Here is a 16,494-nt window from a genome sequence, read left to right on the forward strand (position 1 = left end):
CAAACCTTTTGAATCTATTTTAGACATAAACGAGTGTTCGGCTGGAAATAATCCGTGTCAAAACGGAGGTACTTGTACAAATGCGGAGGGATCTTTCACTTGTGACTGTACGGCGGGATGGACCGGGAATCTCTGCACCATCGGTAAATCCATTATTTTGCATTGATTACTGCTAAATGGGCATATACGTAAAATGTTTTGAATCAATTTTGACATAAAAGGGTTCACTAGAAAAGAAATATTTGGCATTTTCAAATATTTGAATATTTTGGTTTTTTTATTCGGCCTTCTTAAAAATTTCATAATCAACTTGCATGAACTTTCAGATTAAACTACTTTAAATGCCGCGTTGATGAGCATGATATTTTAACATGGAATGGTGTAAGTCTGATTTCCCCAAAAAATTATTGTCTGGTATACAAACAATTGTTTGCAGATTAAGCATCGTCTAGGATCAGTGATACATACAAAGAAAATAAAACAATTGCTACAAAAGCATGTCACACGATGGGTGATGCTGTTTTGAATGCTTTCACTCAATGACTATGACGTATTAACTCCGCTTACATCATATTTCTGAATAACTATAAGGCGCATGTCTGCTTGTCGTGTTTGCTATGGTTAAGCTTGTCAAGGGTGCTCTTTGATATTCACCTTAATTAAATGTTCCTGTTTGGCTACCGTTTGGATAAGCCTAGGACATTAATTAACTTTTAAAGTCTACACCGTTGTGAAGAGGATACATCAGCAAATGTCGCCACCTTATATTATATTCATGTACTTTGGGTCCTTTGTCTAATGGCAAAGTGTGTCGTGTTCAGCGCATTTTGAACTTTGATCCATCTCGCCATTAATACGCTGCTCTTTGTTAATGCATGCCCTCCCAGAAGATTACATTGTATCATTGGTATATTTGGAAGACGTTTTGCCAGAGTCTTGGTACCGTCGTCAGTTTAGTAATTTTTTACATCTTTCGACCAGACTTCAATGATCGCATTAAGTTCTGTTTAACGTTTAAAATTTATAACAGTCTTATGATAAAATAGTTCGCGGTTCTATAAAATAGCCATTGGCAATAAAAATTAGGACACAATAGAACGCCATTCGAAAAAATTAGTTTGACATGCTTACAAATATCACATGCGATGTAAATATATATATATATATATATATATATATATATATATATATATATATATATTAAGCAAAATGATATGTTTTAGGACAATGTTTAAACATATTTCAATAGCGCATCTTGTTAAATTTAAACACCGCGAACTGATCGCTTACGCGTCTGATTTTCGAAGCAAAAAGTCGAAGTATTGACATGATCTTTATGTACATGTCTTCGTAGGAGTTTTTTGCAAGTCACAAATTGCATTGTTTTACACATTTTGACTTTGAACGTCCGTTGCTTATGACAATAATCGCATCTGTAGCAGTGTCAAATCATCATGCTTAAATAATTGTTCAATAAGTTATGCCCCTTTATCGACTGAAGATAAAAATAGACGAGCTTGTCCATTGTATTGTTGTGTTCTTGTATAATAACCTACATCATATTATCAATTTGTTGTCTACTATATTAATGAAGACATCAACGAATGCTTACCAATCGGAAGTAACCCATGTGAGAACGGGGCCACGTGCACCAACACCGATGGGTCGTTTGGTTGCTCATGTGCACCAGGCTTTACTGGGAATCTTTGTGAACAAGGTCAGTCTTTAATCGGGACCGAAAAATATTTTTGAAATAACGATAATTTCAGATAAAAGGTGTCCAACTGTGTTTCGCATAAGCCTTACTGAAATTGTGATCTAAGGTTTTAAACAATTCATGTACGCATATTGATATAATTAAGGCGAAGAGTATGTTATACAGAGGGCTAAATATTTTAGAAATAATTTTAAGTATCGAACATATATTTCTTATAGCTACTGATAATCAAACTGACTTTTTTCAATTACAGTGTTATTGAATCCAAACAAAAAGAAAATTATAATTGACCATATGTTTTAAAAAGATCATGTTTTAAATGCTTAAAGATATCAACGAATGCGAATCAACCGGAGGTAGCCCCTGTTTCAACGGAGCCGCGTGTAGTAACACTCCCGGGTCTTTTGAGTGCACGTGCGCACCAGGATATACTGGAGATGTTTGTAACCAAGGTCAATTTACAGTTTCATGACAATATCGTTATATTTCGTCAAATTCAAGCGACTTATTATAATTAAAAACCTTTCATTCATATATTTAGAAACGTTATGGACAGCGTCTCGAAACTGTCTGCGTCTTGTTGAAAGTCCTCAGCGAGAGATTACGAACAGTCTCAAGCCGAGTTCAGACTCAAGACTCAAAATTGAAAATCTTCATTTCAATGTAACTTTCCTTCTAGAAAAGCATTGATGGTGAACTTTGCTGAAATATGTTACTATTTGATTGTTGGACTATTACTTATATATATTTTTGTAAAAGAAATAAAATAAATGCGATTTTTTATTTCTTCATAAAAATAACTTTTCTGAGTCTGAGTCTAGACTTGGACTTGAGACGGTTCGTAATTATGGCCCCTGGGCCCGTATTCACTAATATCCTGAGTCTGTGTTTGAGACTCAGATTCAGAAAAAGCTAAATTAAAATGATGTTGTAATAATGTTATTATAAGAGCAAAGATGGTAAAAACGCTTTATGGTTTACAAATAATATGTCCTACCTTCAAGGACACATATTTTGTCAAAATAAGTTATATGATAGATAGTTAGACACTTTTAATGATTCAGTTTTCTAAGCCTGAATCTAAAACTCAGACTCAAAATCACGGACCCTGCTAACAGAAGTATATGGCTAGTTACGATATGCGCATGTGTAGCAGTGTCAAAAGTTCTTGCTGAAAAAAAAATGCAGAGTTATGTCCCTTCCACGACCTAAAAAAGTAGACGGACGAGCTTTGCCATCATATTATAGCTCCCATGTATAATAAAGGTCCTATATCCAAATTCACAAATACGTTTATATTGTATTCGTGCAGACATTGACGAATGCTCGACTATCGGAAATAGTGGCCCTTGTGAAAACGGAGCCAATTGCACTAATACCGATGGGTACTTTCTTTGCTCGTGCGCACCAGGATATACAGGGGAGTTTTGTGAACAAGGTCAGTTTCCTGAGATATAATTCAAATAAGCCTTGCTTATGTTTTTCATGTTGTAGGTTTTTTTTAATAATCCATGTTCGCACATTGATATATTCAATGCGAAGAGAATATATTATAGATGGCTAAATATTTTGTAAATAATTAAAAACATTGAACATTTATTATTTAATGTATAATCATATTCAGTATGTCTGTAAAGAGATTAGAATAACTCATACTATACAATATAAGTGACCATGCTTTTTAATTGTCATATTTCAAAACTTTAAGACATCAACGAATGCCAATTAACCGGAGGTAACCCCTGTTTCAACGGAGCCACGTGTAGTAACATTGCTGGGTCTTTTGAGTGCACATGCGCACCAGGATATACTGGAGATGTTTGTGATAAAGGTCAGTTAACAGTTCCATCGAAATATCTTTGTAGTTCACGCGGCATGTTATGATAAAAACATGCAGTTGTTAAATAAACCGAGTTTAACATACTTCTTGTCTTTGGCATGGGTTTCTTGTTTGTAACCGTTGCGTCCTATTCGATAATAAATTGGAAAACTACAGGGATAAGCCAAGTAGCAAAAACAATTACAAGTATGAAGTTAAAAGGCACAGGTTTAATGCCACACACATAGTAAACGAAAAGAACATAGCGTACAAAGAATACATTCATCAAGACATATGTATAAATAAATATTGTGCGCATTTTGACGCAAACAACAAGTAACTGTAAGCTTGATTTAACTCATGTAATATTTTGCAGAACAGTGTCAAAACATTACATGAGGGGAATTCAGCTAACAGCTCTTTCTTGTTTATGTTAAAATACGCATCTCAATGGAAATGTCAATTACTTTTCCTTAAATGGTTGCCGTTTTGCATTGCTATTATATTCTGAATGTCCTACATTCAAACTATTTGATTTGTTGTATATTATATTTCTGTAGACATCAACGAATGCCTACCTATCGTAAGTAGCCCGTGTGAGAACGGAGCCACGTGCACTAACACTGTAGGCTCATTCCGCTGTGCGTGCGCACCTGGCTATACCGGGAACCTGTGCGAACAAGGTCGGTTTCCTAAAACACGTCTCAACTTATATTTAGATACATATTTTGATAAGAACAAAGGTGTTTATTGCATTGTAAATAGTTACTTCGATGGAAATATTTATATTCTATATTTGCATCCTTTACTGTGTATGCCGTACATACAGCGGTACTTGAACACATAAATACAATGGTAAAAAATTGTTTTGGCTTACAATATAATTGATTAAGCATATTCCTTGAGACTATTGCTGTTTTTGCGAAAATGTAATACATGTAAAACATAAAATGCCACACGGAAACAGACACACCACTACATAAAGCATTTGTTGACTGGATTTTCTCTCAAAAAGATTCGGCATATAATAAAACATGTCTTTAATTTCCTCAGACATAAACGAATGCCTGCCAACCGGAAGTAGCCCGTGCCAAAATGGAGCAACGTGCACTAACAATGACGGTTCTTTTATCTGCGCATGTCTGCCGGGTTCTGGGTACACAGGGGCCTTATGCGACGAAGGTATGTATATCATACAAAAACTCTGGCATGTTTTTTGCATTGTTTTAGAGGTTATCATTTGTCGCTTAAGTAAAGGATTACACTGTGCCTATTGTTTACGTATCTACCTACAGAGATTCTAGGGTGACAATAAATGCTGTGAACATTTTAGCGAAACAATTATTTTTTAGCAGCAACAAATGATAAATTTCAATTCCCTTAACGCTGGATGTACATTAAAACCTCAGCAATTGTAGGAGTTTGCACTAAGAGTATTCTTCGTTTACATCCAATCATACGTTGAAAAACAATTGCGTATAGGGACTGAAGGCTCATACATATAATCAATAAAAACATAACAATTGATATCCAAAAATGAGAACAGTTGGGGCAACAATAACTCCAGAGTTTGAAAATAACTTTGTACGCATAGAATATTATAAGGGACTACGTGTTCTATTTTTCTTTTGATATAAATTTCATTATTCCGAATAATTGAGGGGGTTAATTGCTATGTTGTTTCAGATATAAACGAATGTGTTGGGACAAATCCATGTTCAAATGGGGGGACATGTGTAAATACCGTCCCGTTATTTACTTGCGAATGTCCGGCTGGATTTGGAGGTCTTCTATGTACATCAAGTAAGTTGGCAATAAATCAATTGTTTGACTACAAACATTGTGTCATTTAATGATTACGAATGTCCAACTGTCTTTGGTGGCTATTCTTAAAATTCAAGCTATCAAGATATGTACCAATGTTTTATGTATAATTCTAGTTGACACAGAGGCGTTTCAAATACAGTTTGAAACCATACAGCCTAATATCACTGCTGACTTGCTGGATCCAAACTCGGTTGAATTTCAAAGGCAAGAAGACGCATTTTGCAATGAGGTAAGGCAAAAATGTGACTGAAACAACATAAAAGTTGAAGCAAATTGATAAATTATCATTTAAGCTGCGTCTTTCCCCAAAAATTGTAGAAGTTCTTTTGTTGTATGACAAACGGAGTTAAAGCCGTGATTAGTTTGGTATATGATTGTGTGTGAATGTATAAGCATATGGGGACAGTTGTTGTACTAAATTACACTCCGTTAAAACTTATTACTTGCAAATGAATTTGAAAAGTGTAAGTGTGGATGCATACACGAAACATATTAAGTCTCTACAACTACTCTGAAGTTTTTCTTAAACAAAATTTGATTTAATTTAGTTAATGACTTTTGCTTTCTGCTTTCATAATACATATAAATATATTTCAGATCTTAGCCACAATTCCGACATTCTCCGCGTTCAGTGACATGACAGGCTGTGATATTGTAGCATTTCAGTAAGTATTAAAGGCGTACAATATAGTTCGATGCGTTTCTTTTTCTAATTTAAATGGCTTATCATGTCTTACTTATTCGATTTTAAAGATTAGAGCAAAGCATGTTTATGATTTAGGTACAGATATAAAATATTAGTCTTCTTCAATGGATTAACAGCAACGTAGCCAAGAATTCCCCAGTTAAAAAAGCGCCAAAATATTGCTTATTTATTTTTATCTATAATAAATCGTTTGCATTTTATATCATTAAAGTAAAACGAGTTAAATACGATGTGTTTCTTGTTAAGTGTTTGTAATGCCTTTAACAATGCGCCTCTTAACATGGCAAATTGTCGAGTTTGTATTTTGGCCGTGTGTTTATTGTAAATTTTGCGTTATTTGGCTTTGACCTTAGTTTTCTTTGTATATTTAAAGAGATTCGCTTAAGTTTTTGGCACCATTTTTCCCGATGCATTTTAAAACTTATATGATAACTTGTTTATTTTTCGATACCAAAATTTAAGAAGAAAATACATTTAAAGTATAAAGAAATATTCTGCCTTTACTGGGGTGCAAACCCACGCCGGTATAATCAAGGAAAAGTTAGAAAACTGACAACAAAACGTCACACCCACAAGGAATCATACACACATATAAGGATAATTTAGCATTTTAGTCTTTTGTTGGATCGCTTTAACAATTCTAGTAAAATTCGTGGCCTGCAAAGATAATATTTGAGCATATATCAACATTTGTTGAAGAGTTCCAGCCGTCAGTCAGTATCTTAGTTATGATTTGCCATACTTTATTTCGTCATACAAAAAAAATGCATAGAACGTGACCGCCGATACGTTTTTCAGTTTTTCAACACTGTGCACATTTTCTTGGTAACATCTACAAATGTAAACTATTTTAGAAGCGATCCTGCTGGTTTGACATGGGAAGCCACATTTGAAGGTATCCAGCCTACCACTACGGGAAACGACCTCAGAGATTTTCTTCTGGAAAGCAGGGAAAACATAAGGTATTTTCAACATTTTAACTTGTATATCGTTTCATAGATCACAGTTTAATTCATTTACCTATTTATGATATGTATATCAAACTCTATAGGTACACTTGCTACTTATTTGATACAATTGTTCTTGTTTATAGTTTACTTGTTCGCTATTTTTATTTTACGCAAACCATTGTATTCGATGAATTTGATCACGGGTCATGTCCTCTTCGTGACGGTTCTCGCTTCACATTTTCTAAATAAAATCCAGTTCCAAATATCACAAAAAAGCTCAATCTAACCTTATTATATCACAGAACATTAAAAGTAATAAAAATTTATAAAAGTTTAAATACTTTAAAAAAGTATTTTCTTATTATGGCATTTTAATGCTATTTCAAAGAAACCTTTTCCCCAAAAAATGTACTTGAGTACTTATTAAAAAGCGTTGTACTAAAAAACAAAAATTGCTGTAGAGTATTTGGCGTTGGCATCTTGACCTTGTAGTAAGTGTAAAATCATATATGATTTTTATAAACTTAAGTATGTTTTGCGCTAAAATAAGATGAGACTGAAATTGAAGGTTAGGCATATATTTTAATGTGGTGCAGAGGTCTTATTTAAGAAGATCTTTTTAACATTAATAATCATAAATATACATGTACCAATGACCAGTATACAAGAATAGATTTGATGTTTTTTTTTCTAACAGGACATACTGTCCACAAGACACTCTTGAAATGTAATACTTACTCTATGATTGTTTTAAGAATCGGTGATTTCTATGGTGTCCGTATTGGAGACATTGTTGTTAAGTCCCGACCCTACATCGCCACTGATGTTGAGATGACTCAGCGGCTGCTCAACTTCACCTATCAACCAGCGCTGGCGGACAGTAACTCTTTGTTGTTCCAGGGATATGAGGAGGCATTCTGTAATGAGGTAGAAATGCCGCAATATTTTGCTTTCTTATTATTTGTATGTAATTATAATCTAGTAAGATAACATGAAGTAAAACATTGATGATCAAGAATCAGCCGAGTGAGCTCAAAACAACAACGAAAGTAGAAAGTCTTAATGATTAAGCATATATATATATATATATATATATATGCTGAAAATGTAGATTGTATTAAAGTATAAAAAATTGCCTGAAAAGAATTCACGGCATAGTGTGATGCAACTTGTTGCTGCTGTACTGTCGTATTATACAATATTATAGTATTTTTTATATCTACGGGTACATAATTTAACACTTTATACATTTTTGGACATGTATTTTTCAACAAATATTGAATACGTTGTATCCAGTAAGCTGAACCATATATAACTATATAACATCATTAGATGCTCGGATTGTACATTTCAGTTTCTAGATAAATTTATGCATCATATATCCTAAACTTATTTTATTGATTGTTTTTATCAGTTGTTTGTATAAATTGTGTATCTTAAGTCAATCATTATAATAAAGTATACTATTCAATTGAGTACGAAGCGTTTGTTAGAATAAATCCAGTGTAGTTGGTAAAATATCACGCTTGGTTCGAATTCGAGCCAACGGGTTTCGAGTGAAATCATGTATTTGTTCTCTTTGTAGGTTGATACGTTAATGACAACTCGTGCATCAACATTTACAAACTACGACAGCTGCTCCATCTTGTCTTTCGAGTAAGTGGAACTTGTTTTTTGAATAATCAAATACGTTGCTTTGAACTGAATTCCAGTATAAAGTTTGCCCATACATAAGTAATGTTTTGGACGTACATCTTAGTTCTAGTTAGTTCTTTGTCTCTGGGTATGCCAAATTGGTTCATTTAGAGTTATCGAGCTATTAGGGTTTTCGCCTTTATAATTATCGGAATTTCAAAAACCTAAATATGGTTAACTGGCGCTTAATATTGGGGACACAGTAGTTTGTTTCAAGGAACATATCAGTTACAAGAGGAAGATAAATGTTCGTGTTGTTTGATGCTTTTAAAGTTAGATAAATCTGCTATCAAAGGCTTTTGTTGTGAATATAATAATATTTCGTTTCTATGTCACTTTGTTTGCGGTTTGCAGGGGAGGTAGTTTTTAACGCCGAAGCCTGACGCAAATTTGGTATTGCTTTATCTGTCCTGAAAAGTAAATTTTCCAACACCATTAGAAATATTATTTAAGATGAATTGCATACATCTGATTTCAGTAACAGTAACCCTGACCAGCCGTCGTTTACGTTCAATCTAGAGTTTGAAGGTGCCTATAATGCCAGTGCCATACGGGAGGCTTATCAGCAAGTGACAGATAGGTATGATTTTAATACGACGAGATAGTCGCCACTCGCTTTGTCGAACTCTGTTATCTTGACGTTCTGGTTTTGTCGAACTAGTTGTACACTATTTGTGTTTCCTTTATGTCGAATGTTTGTTATCTCGATGCAAGTTTTGACTATAGTATAAGAGTGATCATATGACATTAGTTATAAGGCAATGGTAGTTATTTCAATGATCCAAATCGAAACAATTCAGTTCCACACTATTTGGTACTATTGAACAGTATGTATATACATTATCGAGATAAAATCGGTATTTTTTATATATTTATATCAAAGCCACATAGAAAGTAACTTTTAGCAAATGTTTAAATATCAAACACTCATACATGCTTGAAAGCGTATACTACATCAACATTTTGCTATCAACATGTAAAAAAAGCTGCACTCTCACAATTTTACCGTTTTTACAACTTTGTTTATTTTTTGTCTTGGAAAGAGCAAATTTTTGCGTAAATATCTGCAAACCAATGATCAAAGATTGCTGACAAAAGATCGATCGCAGATTTGAATATTTCCGTTCGAAAATTGATGTTTTATGGCTTAAACCATTACTAACGGTTTAAGAAAAAATGCATAAAACTTTAATTTTTGATCTTCAATATAAAACTCTGCGATCTATTTTTTGTCAGCAGTCTTATATCACTGGTTCTATGGATTTTCGCAAAGATTGCTCGTTCTAAGACAAAAATAAAATAAGTTGTCAAAACGGTAAATATGTGAGAGTGCAGCTTTAAGATACATTTTGACAACTAAAACAATTGCTGTGAATATTGAGAAAAGTTATGCACAAATATTTGGCTGCTCGAGTGATAGGGTCAATCCTTTCCTTCTGACAGTCAACCGTACCAGTGTTAGGCTACTGCCTGAAAAATACCAAAGTATAAACAAAAACTTAATATCATAAATAAAATACGATATTAAAACCATCAATAGCAATTACAATAATCACTCCCACCACGGATATCAACCAGAATTATCTTTCCAAAGAGGCGCTCATTTCAGTAAGGCACCAATAAGCATGTATGTACTACTTACAGCATAGTTACTTTTAAAACTGCAGACGTGCACACAAATGAGTTGAAAACAGTGTGTTGTCACAATTATGTGCTTCCATATCATTACATTTTGTAAACTAGCTAATTGATTGATTCATTATATTCCAGTGATCTGCCTAAAGGAACGTTTGACCGGTATATTTACTACAATCTGGGAGATTTTAGCATCTATGCTGGTGATATTCAAGAATTCACAACGGTTCCCATGCAATTTGAGATTCTAGACAAAAGCTGGACAGCAGACCTATCGGACTCCCAGTCAGCTTTATTCCGGCAATACGCAGATGGCTTTTGTGCAGAGGTTTGTCACAAATATTGTTATTTAAAAATACACTCCAACTCCCCTAAAAATATTTACCACAATTAATACAATTGTTTTAATTTACCGAAGAGGAGGAAAACATATCGAATGCAATTGTTCTTATGAAGGATACTGTGTTTAATTTGAAAGAAAGGTGTTGAAAACACGGTATTTTTACCCAATGAGGGTAAAGGTTGATCACTGTAAATCTTTTATGGCCCACTGGGCATTTACTATCTGTGCGTATTAAATACACGGTTCCAATCTTGTTATAAGTAATTAATATGGCCCATAAATACTTTATAAAGTTAGTACATGTAGTTTAATGTTTATCACTGAAAATGTATGTTTGTTATACATGTGCATGTATTGATTTTAAATACGGGTGTCACTTTAAAGGTGTGGTTTAGAATTTGACAAAACTCATGTTTAATCTACAGCCTGATTTGACATTGATTTCTGTAAGTTATTTAAGAATTAGCTGGTGACAATTCCTATGGATCACCGGTATGATCAATTAAATGACTTACAGGTGAATCATGTATCTCGTAGCTAATGTCTCTATGGAACAGACAAAGTTTCATTAAAAGTAGTGAAACACTTACGCCTTAAGATGAGTGGGAAAATCAATGATATACATGTTTTATTGCATATCATACTTAAGCACTTAAAACTTAGCACTCAGCATGCTCAGAAATTAGTTGCTTATATCGCTTAATATGAAGAAACGTTTTTATTCTTCCAGCAATAGGCAATAATAGAAATAAGAGGAAGAAAATAAAAGCTATTAACCAAGTAAGAAAAAAAAATGTTTCATAAAAGAGTTTCAAATTTTCAGATGGACACTTATTTACGAGGGCAATTGTCATACGATAGCTGTAAGGTTGTTGCATTTGAGTAAGTATAGAATTCGAAAGACACATAGTTTTTATGCTGACTTTAATCTTATAATTCACTGGGTAGTGTTTAAAGCTTCACTCTCACAGATTGAATATGTTTACAACTTTTTTTTATTTTTTGTCTTGGAAAGAGCAAATATTTGCGTAGATATCTGCAAAACATTTATAAAAGATTGCTGACAAAAGATCAGATCGCAGAGTTGCATATTTCCGTTCGACAATCAATGGTTTATGGCTTAAACCGTTTCTAAGGGTTGGTTTAAGAAAAATGCATTAAACATTATTCTTTTAAAACTTAAATATAAAAATCTCCGATCTTTTTTTGTCAGCAGTCTTATATCACTTTACTGTAGACTTTCGCTCGTTTCAAGACAAAAAAGTTGTCAAAACTTTCAATCTGTGAGAGTGCAGCTTTGAACATAATTTGATCACATGAGATGAATATCGAATCGCCACAAAGTTCAAAGTTAATAAGCAAAATGAAAGCTTTGTCAAGATCTACACATAGCTACTAAGAACACTTTTATAAGAGCTACTAAGAACTATTAAAAACGAGAACTAAGCTACATCGAACTGCTAGGAGCTACTTAGAACCGTATTACAAGAGCCACTAAGAACCCTTTTAGATGAACTTCTTAGAACGCTATTAAAATAGCTAATAAAAACCATATTCGAACGGCTAAGTTCAAATAATTGTGAAGTACATTATTGTTATCATTATAATCGACGATAATCCGTATGGAGGAAAGAACAAAAGAGAGAATCGGGTTAAGATATTAAAGGGGAATAATGGGGGGTATAAGAGGGAAAGGAGATATGTGTGGAAGTGAATATAGAGGAAGGGACGGTAAATAAGGGGACTAATGGGGGGAGGGTAGAAGAGGGGAAGGAGATATATGTGGAAGTGAATATAGAGGAAGGGACGATAAATGAGGGGAATAATGGGGGTGGTGTAGTAGAGGGGAAGGAGATATATGTGGAAGTGAATATAGAGGAAGGGACGATAAATGAGGGGAATAATGGGGGGGGGGGTAAAAGAGGGGAAGGAGATATATGTGGAAGTGAATATAGAGGAAGGGACGATAAATGAGGGGCGTAATGGAGGGGGGGGGGGGGAGATGGGAAGGAGATATATGTGGAAGTGAATATAAAGGAAGGAACGATAAATTAGGGGAATAATGGGGAGGGGGGGGGGTAAAAGAGGGGAAGGAGATATATGTGGAAGTGAAAATAGAGGAAGGGACGATAAATGAGGGGAATAAAGGAGGGATAGAAGAGGGGAAGGAGGAAGGGACGATAAATGAGGGGAATAATGGGGGTGGTGTAGTAGAGGGGAAGGAGATATATGTGGAAGTGGATATAGAGGAAGGGACGATAAATGAGGGGAATAATGGGGAGGGGGGGGGGGTAAAAGAGGGGAAGGAGATTATGTGGAAGTGGATATAGAGTAAGGGACAATAAATGAGGGGAATAATGGGGGGTAGAAGAGCGGAAGGAGATATATGTGGAAGTGAATATAGAGGAAGGGACGATAAATGAGGGGAATAACGGGGGGGGGGGGGGGTGTAGAAGAGGGGAAGAAAATATGTGGAAGTAAATATAGAGGAAGGGACGATAAATGAGGGGAATAATGGGGGGGGGGTAGTAGAGGGGAAGGAGATATATGTGGAAGTGGATATAGAGGAAGGGACGATAAATGAGGGGAGTAATGGGGCGAGGGTAGAAGAGGGGAAGGAGATATATGTGGAAGTGAAGAAAGAAGAAGGGACGATAAATGAGGGGAATATTGGGGGGGGGTAGAAGAGGGGAGAAGAGAAGTGTTAGTGAAGATTGAAGAAGGGGCGATATAAATTATGAGGGGAATAAAAGGGATAGAAGAGGGGTAGAAAAGAGAAGTATAAATGTAGTATCAGATAGGAGGGACGATTTATGAGGGGAATAAACTAGGGAGAGAAAGAATAGGGAGTGTAGGTAGAAGGAGGGGTGTTAGATGATGGTATGATGGGGGACAGAGATGTTTTGAAGTGAATGAGACATAGAAGGGATGATAGATGGACGAAGAAGAGATGATGAAGTCTAGAAGATAGAAAACAAATGAAGTATTTCTAAGTATTTCTTAACAGTTCTTAGTATTTTTAAGCATTCTTAATAATTTTTAGTAACTCTAAGTATTTCTTAATAGTTTTTAGTATCTCTAAGTATTTCTTAACAGTTCTTAGTATTTTTAAGCATTCTTAATAATTCTTAGTAACTCTAAGTATTTCTTAATAGTTTTTAGTATCTCTAAGTATTTCTTAACAGTTCTTAGTATTTTTAAGCATTCTTAATAATTCTTAGTAACTCTAAGTATTTCTTAATAGCTCTTAGTATCTCTAAGTATTTCTTAACCGTTCTTAGAATATTTAAGTAGTTATTCTTAGCTCTTAGTTGCTCTTATTGGATTTAGAAGGTCCGCTGTAAAGGATCGTCTTATGATTTAAACTTTTATTAAACAATTTCTAGAATTGTGTTAGTAAGCGAACAACATATTACGATTTAAAAAAAAGCATGACGACGATTGTATAATTTATTTAATCTTCTATTCATCTTTCTATTAAGTTAACATAGTGTTACATTTAAACTTTAAAAACGTTGCATTGCATACTGGCAGTTACATTTCCTTATTGCATGTTTCAGCAATACACAGCCATTCATGAACATGACAGCAAATTTTGACTTCTTTGCGAACCTGGACACTGGTTTAGCCCAGAGCACCGTTGCTGACATAATCCTCGCGTCGACGCCGGCAGAAAGATACAACAATCTGTACATAGGGAATCGAGTCGATGACCTACTTATTTATTTCGATTCGTTGGACCAGTACTTCGAAATCCCATATGGTAACGTATTGGTGTATTATAAATTCATTATAAAATCGCTCGTGTTGTGAATGGTTTCAAAATAAATATATAGTCGAACCCCGTTTGCTCGAACTCACTGGGACCGGCAAAAATACCTCGACCCTCGGGGAGTTCGAGCCAAGCGGTAATGTTTACATTCAGTATAAAGAAAATGGTCCTTTAAATCTCATTCGAGTCAACGAGGAATTCGAGGAAACGAGGAATTCGACCCAAGCAAGTTCGAGCAAACGGGATTCGACTTTTTATCCATTATAAACTACTGTCTTTTTAACAATACAATGGAAAGAACAGGAACAGGCCAATTGGCCAAAAACAAATACAAAGACCGTGGAAAGGAGCACAATAATGTTGATGCAACTACTTTTGTTTTTAATTTCAATGCATTACAAAGTTTTACCTATTTGACTTTAATGATAGAGAAAAAATATATAACGATTTGTTTCTATTCAGCGTTTTTATTAAAACATATGTTACCAAAATTTCCCGAATTAAATAAGCGCTAAAATAGCTGTTATCTGTACATTTTTGTTTTGATAATTACATTGAAATGAGTTGAACATGATAATGCATTAACATAAATAAAATATACTTGCATCCACCTTTATTGTGCCCGTTAAAAGCTTAGGTTTAAACATGCACTCTTATTCCCAGATAAGATTTGCCACAGATATAATATTGTTTTAATATTCCAATTGAACAAATGTCGAAAACAATAGTTCTTATAAAGGATACCGAGTTCAATTTGGAAGAGATGAACAAAAAGCAAGGAATTTCTACCTTGTGAGACTATAATAGACCATAATAAATATTTTAGCATTCACCAATCATTTAATATTTTTGCACTTTTTGCTATTTAAGACACGGTTACAATATTTTTATTTTTTTATTTTTATCAGTAATTAATATTTCTGTAAATGCATATGTTAGTAGGATGTAAAAGGTTTTTAAATTAAAATTGATGTTTGTTATACATGTGTATGTATTGATTTTTAATAAGAGTGTCACTTTAACTTGAGGCAAACAACTTACACACGACACATGCGTACAGAATATCCTTACCAAAAAATGTTTTGAATAAATGTTAGTGTCACTGCCATGCCCTTATTAACATTATATGCAATTTTTCTGCCTATACAATGCAATAAGGTTGATCTTTGAGGGGCTTTGATTGTTGTCGAAACATGCCTGACTACATACTGTATTAGCGGGGGTGGTCAATCTATTCATATTGTTCAGTAAAGGATAAGGATACGTCATTGTTCAAGCAATATCACATTAATAATTAAACTCTACTTGAATTATCAATATCTTAATAGTGTTAATAATCTGTGTCATCATATTATCATGCTCTTCTCATGTATGTAAATAAAATGTAACTACCAGAAGTACTGGCGATGAACTTGAATGTTTTTGCTTATAAACTATTGAATTGAAAAAAGAAATAAATTGATTGTGGTATAGCAGTTCTTCTAGTTTCACGTAAGAGAGCAAGTTTGCATTAAGCTTATTGAATGTAGGCTTAGCACAATAACTGTAATTTATCCAGAGAAAGGACTCCAAAAAGATATTTACAACTTACAACTGTATTCAGAATCGAGCTGAAATTCATTTATTGTAAAATACTATAAATATGAGCTACTAAATTGTTTCAGATGGATGGGTTACGAATATTACGTACAGTCATTTTGGTGAACAACCAAGTATCTGGCAGAATGAACTGAAAGAGCGAAACAGTTCTCTTTTCCAACAAAAGCAGGCAGACTTCTGTAGAGCGGTATGTTTTGAACTAAATCTATATATGATTCATATATTCGCTGAAAAAGACATGTTATATTATTCGGTGTTAGAACATAATCATGAGTTAAATTTCAATGGTTAAGGTCACAGGTGCTTGGTGCGTTGTTTTGTCGCCTACCGCCTTCTACAACCCACCAAAAACAAGCACATCCAGTGTTCTCACTAGGCCATTTTTGTAATATTTGAGCTGTAGGTGTTTTTCCACTTGAAGAGGGATGGTA

The 16,494-nt window shown here is 34.2% G+C and overlaps 1 protein-coding gene across 1 annotated transcript in view; it reads left to right on the forward strand.

Annotated features, from left to right (window-relative positions):
* Window positions 1-16,494, forward strand: part of LOC128219151 (neurogenic locus notch homolog protein 1-like) — a 56,561-nt gene that overhangs the window by 27,740 nt on the left and 12,327 nt on the right. The window contains exons 35-52 of the mRNA XM_052926971.1: window positions 24-143; window positions 1,595-1,717; window positions 2,047-2,169; window positions 3,030-3,155; window positions 3,426-3,548; window positions 4,097-4,219; window positions 4,590-4,718; window positions 5,223-5,339; window positions 5,477-5,592; window positions 5,961-6,028; window positions 6,924-7,031; window positions 7,775-7,946; window positions 8,605-8,675; window positions 9,193-9,294; window positions 10,485-10,677; window positions 11,516-11,574; window positions 14,253-14,455; window positions 16,129-16,250. Coding sequence (XP_052782931.1) covers window positions 24-143; window positions 1,595-1,717; window positions 2,047-2,169; window positions 3,030-3,155; window positions 3,426-3,548; window positions 4,097-4,219; window positions 4,590-4,718; window positions 5,223-5,339; window positions 5,477-5,592; window positions 5,961-6,028; window positions 6,924-7,031; window positions 7,775-7,946; window positions 8,605-8,675; window positions 9,193-9,294; window positions 10,485-10,677; window positions 11,516-11,574; window positions 14,253-14,455; window positions 16,129-16,250 — 2,198 coding nt within the window. The remainder of the gene's footprint in view (window positions 1-23; window positions 144-1,594; window positions 1,718-2,046; window positions 2,170-3,029; window positions 3,156-3,425; window positions 3,549-4,096; window positions 4,220-4,589; window positions 4,719-5,222; window positions 5,340-5,476; window positions 5,593-5,960; window positions 6,029-6,923; window positions 7,032-7,774; window positions 7,947-8,604; window positions 8,676-9,192; window positions 9,295-10,484; window positions 10,678-11,515; window positions 11,575-14,252; window positions 14,456-16,128; window positions 16,251-16,494) is intronic.

This window comes from Mya arenaria, chromosome 15 (assembly GCF_026914265.1).
Source record: "Mya arenaria isolate MELC-2E11 chromosome 15, ASM2691426v1".
Lineage (NCBI taxonomy): Eukaryota > Metazoa > Mollusca > Bivalvia > Myida > Myidae > Mya > Mya arenaria.